This window comes from Echinococcus granulosus (assembly GCF_000524195.1).
Source record: "Echinococcus granulosus chromosome Unknown EG_S00002, whole genome shotgun sequence".
NCBI classification, from domain to species: domain Eukaryota; kingdom Metazoa; phylum Platyhelminthes; class Cestoda; order Cyclophyllidea; family Taeniidae; genus Echinococcus; species Echinococcus granulosus.
This window is the reverse complement of record NW_020170382.1, coordinates 1,188,517-1,192,894: the sequence shown is the minus strand read 5'-3', so window position 1 is coordinate 1,192,894 and position 4,378 is coordinate 1,188,517. Positions and strand designations below refer to the sequence as shown.

Here is a 4,378-nt window from a genome sequence, read left to right as displayed (position 1 = left end):
ATTGTTCGATTAGAAGTAAAGTTGGAATCGACTAAATTACTGTGAGCATAGCCGTAAAAGTTAATGGCAAATTTGGGAACTAGTAAGGGAAACGTAGAAGGTTGCCACAGCAAAAACTTAAAAATTACCTATCTGAACATTTTTAAACTTACCAAGGGAAAATCTGCTTCCAGGTCTCTTACTTCTCGGTAGAATGAAGGTATTTTAAACATACAGATGGGTGTGCATTGTTATTTAAGAACAAAGGGTCAAAAATCCTCACAACCTACTAAAAAATGTAAGATCGTGTCTTAGCAATTTTTGTTTACTAGTTTAGTCACTAAAATAGCAAAAGTTTTAGAATTTTGTTTGTTTAAATTTTTCACTGGCTCGTGACCCACACCTAAGCGAACCTGGACTCCGGATGTCGCTTTCATTTGATGATAAGATTCTGGGGGAGAAAGTTGATAATTACTGTAGTTCTAGTGAAGGAGGAGAAGATTCTGATGAGAGTGATGGTGGAGAAGGCCATGAAGCTATTTCTGGCGTAGCAGCTCCTCCTCTTGCCACTGACACGCTAAGTCACCGGGTCGCTCAGGTTTTACCCGACTCCCTTGCTTACTGTATAGTAGACCGGTCCAAAAGGTGTTATCGCGGACTACAAGCAATACAGAAAGCTTAAAGATGAGCAAGAGAAGTTAAAAAGTGAGGTGTCTTTGCAAGTTGCCAAAAAGTGTGCTCTAACCAGCCGACCATATGTAAATGACTTGTGCCCTCTCGTGGATTTTTATCATTTTAGAGTGCTGATCAGTCAGCTAAAGAGGAGGAGCAACAACTCAAAGAAATGCTTGAAGGTCTGATGGATGATGATGATGCATTTTTGGCGCAGTACAGGCAAAAGCGTCTGGCAGAAATGCAAGGTGCACTCAAAAGCCTGTAAGTCAAAATTTTATTACTTTTTCATCAGTAGACCTATTTATGCTCGTGTATATGAGCTAAATACTGGTAATTTTGTTAGTGAAATCGATAAAGAGCCTGCTGAAGTGACCGTAATAGTACATATTTATGAGGAAGTAAGGATTAATTACTTATTTTGGAGTGTATCTTAGGGTAATCCCGCTTGCAAATCCACCAACGAGGCGTTCGAATGTCTTTGTAAGGCCTATCCTCATTCCAAATTTTGTAAGATTCGTGCCTCAACAGCATTTCTGAGTCGGAACTTCGTACGTTAATCACTTTACTGTAAATCTGCTTTTTTTCCTCCGTTAAAATATCCTTGATTTGTTTTCAAAGGTGGCTAATGGGGTCCCAGCGATACTTGTTTACAAGAACAAGGAGATGATAGGCAATCTCATATCGATTTCCAAAGAACTTGATGATTATTTCCCGCCAGAGGAACTTGAAACATATCTTTTTGAGTAAGTTACGCACTCGTAAAGTTCAGTCTTTTGTCTTCTAACATATTTTTTAGGTGTTGATCAGATTTTCTAAATAACTGGGGAGATTCTAGAAGCGCTTAAGTATGTGGTCATTTTTATACCATTAGCGTGATCGTTTCGTGCTTTTTTATTGGAGCTGTTTCAGCAACTGACCGTCTTTTTAACATGTTTTGAGATGCTGCTGTGCTCCTCCTAATTTCCTGCTTTCTAGTTTGATGCCTACAAAGACTTCAGAAGTCTGGCCTCCGAAATTTAAAATCCAACTAATCGTTTTCTCATTGGAATTAGACATTCGAATTTAGTCCAATAATCTATTTTTCTGCCCTTCCACACAACTAATGCTATCAAGAAGGCAATGTCCAGGTTTCATCCAGATAGCATGCGTTTTGATTTAGTTCAATTTTGTTATATAAGCTGTTTTCTTATTTCTTAATATCGTAAGATGCTTGCTTAAGAATCACATTGTTTATTACTAAAATCAGATATATTGTCCATTATTTGGTCAAATAAGATGAACGTTTCGAGTTGTGACAATGCTGCCTCATCTTTCAAAAAAGTTTTGTTATTCTTCTAGTAGTCGATTGCTAGGCACACTTTTACATCGGGCCTATTTAACTGGTTCTAGCATTGCTTTAATTTGTCATGTTTTGGTTCAGTTCTAGAAATTCCGGTTTGATGTCTGCTTAGTTCGTATTATTTCGCTGGTAGGACCATTGTTTTTGCTTATTTCTTTGCTCACTTGTAGACATGGTTTCTTGCCTCTCAAAGAGGACAATGTCTCCGCAGTGCCCGAGCAATCCTCAAAAATACGATGCGCTTCACTGGACGTTGACTCGGATTAGCCTCTGTTACCTCTTCATCAACTTTGCTTGTTAACTTTCATTTCAATTCGTGTATGGTATAAATGCATTTATGACCCCAAGTAAAACTTGCGCGTAAAGTGAGAAAAAGTCATTCTAGAGATTCGGGTTTGTCCTGGTCATGTATGAGGGCGGGCAGCGGTTCTTGACCTTGTGGTGTTAGTTTTCCAGTACCTGGTCGTTGGCGCTGCCGCTGGCTTGCGTAGATATGCGACGTGTCCCGTCAAAATCTACCGGCTTCTGTGCTCTCATGCGGCACTCAGCGTGAGGATCTGGCATAGGGTGTCACAATTGTGTGGTTTGGAGCCTATCAAATGTGTAGTTTTAACGCAGAGGATCCGATGAAAAGTCGGTTCCACCTCAAGTCTGGCGTTTGGAGAGGCACTCATTTCAAAGCAGTCTAAAAGCGCCGCCTGGAGGGTCAAAAACATTTGACTGTTACTTGGGGCTTGCCGCACAGAACCTGACTGCAATGCCACGCAAGCAGAACTTACCAACGTAGCACAGGATAAAATAAATTTAGCTCAAGTATTGCAAGGCATTTATTACTTACTCAAGTTCTTCGGTATTAAGTTAACTAGGCGGGTTCTTTAACCTTTGCAAATTCTGCTACCTCTTGTTGGCATGATTTTTCACTCGAGCATAATTGTAGGACGAGGCTCGTAGACCTCCTCTTCTCTGGCCCTCGTATTCATAGAACATTTAGGCTGGTTCGGTTTCGTTGTAAGTAATGCGTAAAGTAAATAAAGAGGAGGGGGTAAAAGTTTAGGAAGGTTTGGGTAGGGAACTTTTCCCCGGGTTGTAGGAGGTTGACTGCTTCTCAGTCACGATGTCCGATTAGTTTGCCCACCTCTGCTCTGAATGAAATATTTAAGCAATATAAGTATTACGTAGCCTCTTCGTCCTTTTAGCACCGTAACCAGTGCTACAACTTATGAATTTTTCCAAAATTACCATCCGGTGGTCTCCTATCTTCCGTTAGGACGTAAGCCTCATCTTCATAGCCAACCGGTGGTGGCCCTTTGTAGTCGCATTTTGTTGTGGTGAACACTTACCGGCTGGGTACGCAGTCGTGCGTTGCGGACGAGGTAGTTTGTAGGTGAGAGTGCTTTCGCTACTCGAAATGAGTCCTTGCTCTATGGGTGATAGTACTTGAGATGTATCTCGGGTGGGGGAACCGGCCTGCAAATCTGCACTAAGTCTCCTTCTCGGTTGACGTTCATCCTCCTGTGTCAGTTGTAATATTTCTTCTACCTGGTATGAGACAGTCGTAAATGCTTGCATGCAATATTAGAAGATTCCTTACGCCTTACTTCAGCCGCAGTATGTACTCTGGAACATCGCTGGCTCCTTCGTCGGTGCTTGATAGGAAGATGTCGGAAGGCACTCTCATCTCGCAATCTGTTAGCATCTTGAACGGAGAAACGCCTACTGCCGTATGGACCGTAGCCCTGTACTCAAAGTTAGGGCCTTGGTCGCTGTGAATGTATGCAGGTACTCCATCCTTGTAAATCCACCAATTGAAGAAAACTGGAGTAACCGCTTCAGTGTCTTGTGACTTTATGGGTTTTACCTCAATTACTTTTGTAAATGGAACCTCGCAACTGAGGAGCAGTCAACATCTCGCAACCAGGAGAAGAGTTCCGCGTCCAGCCTTTCCAAAACTAGTAACCCCATTTACATTGCGTAATAATTATGGCAAAACCAAATCAGCCTAAGTATTTTAAAAGCATAAGGGCAAGGGATGAGGGGATCTACGAATCTCCTCAGTCATGAAGTTTAATTCGTCTGTCGCCCCCTCTCTAAAAGGAACATTTAAGCAATATGGGAATTACGTTAGATCTTCGACCCTTTCCTAAGACAACAGTAAATTACAGCTTATGGAAAAAGCGTTGTTTTAATTTAAAAGTGGACTCAGAACAATATAATATGGCAAAGTTGTCACGAAATTTGACGAATTTGTAGTAAACTTGTATGATATTGGGGCAGGAGACAACGCAGGTTTGGTAAAGCCAATAAACACTTTACCCGCACTATTGTTATTAAAGAGTTTGTGTGGTCTAGCCCGCAATTCTGATGATATTATTTTCATAAGTAAAG

General features: G+C 41.2%; 1 protein-coding gene across 1 annotated transcript; it reads left to right on the top strand. All coding sequences in view use genetic code 11, as the record gives it.

Annotated features, from left to right (window-relative positions):
* Nucleotides 1-403: 403 nt before the first annotated feature.
* EGR_00501 (Phosducin-like protein) lies at nucleotides 404-2,260 on the top strand (the record flags this gene model as incomplete). The annotated part of the gene is made up of 7 exons (XM_024489750.1): nucleotides 404-577; nucleotides 612-737; nucleotides 779-915; nucleotides 950-1,052; nucleotides 1,089-1,202; nucleotides 1,273-1,397; nucleotides 2,164-2,260. 7 exons carry the CDS (start codon nucleotides 404-406, stop codon nucleotides 2,258-2,260), a joined length of 876 nt encoding a protein of 291 aa, XP_024355747.1.
* Nucleotides 2,261-4,378: the final 2,118 nt, after the last annotated feature.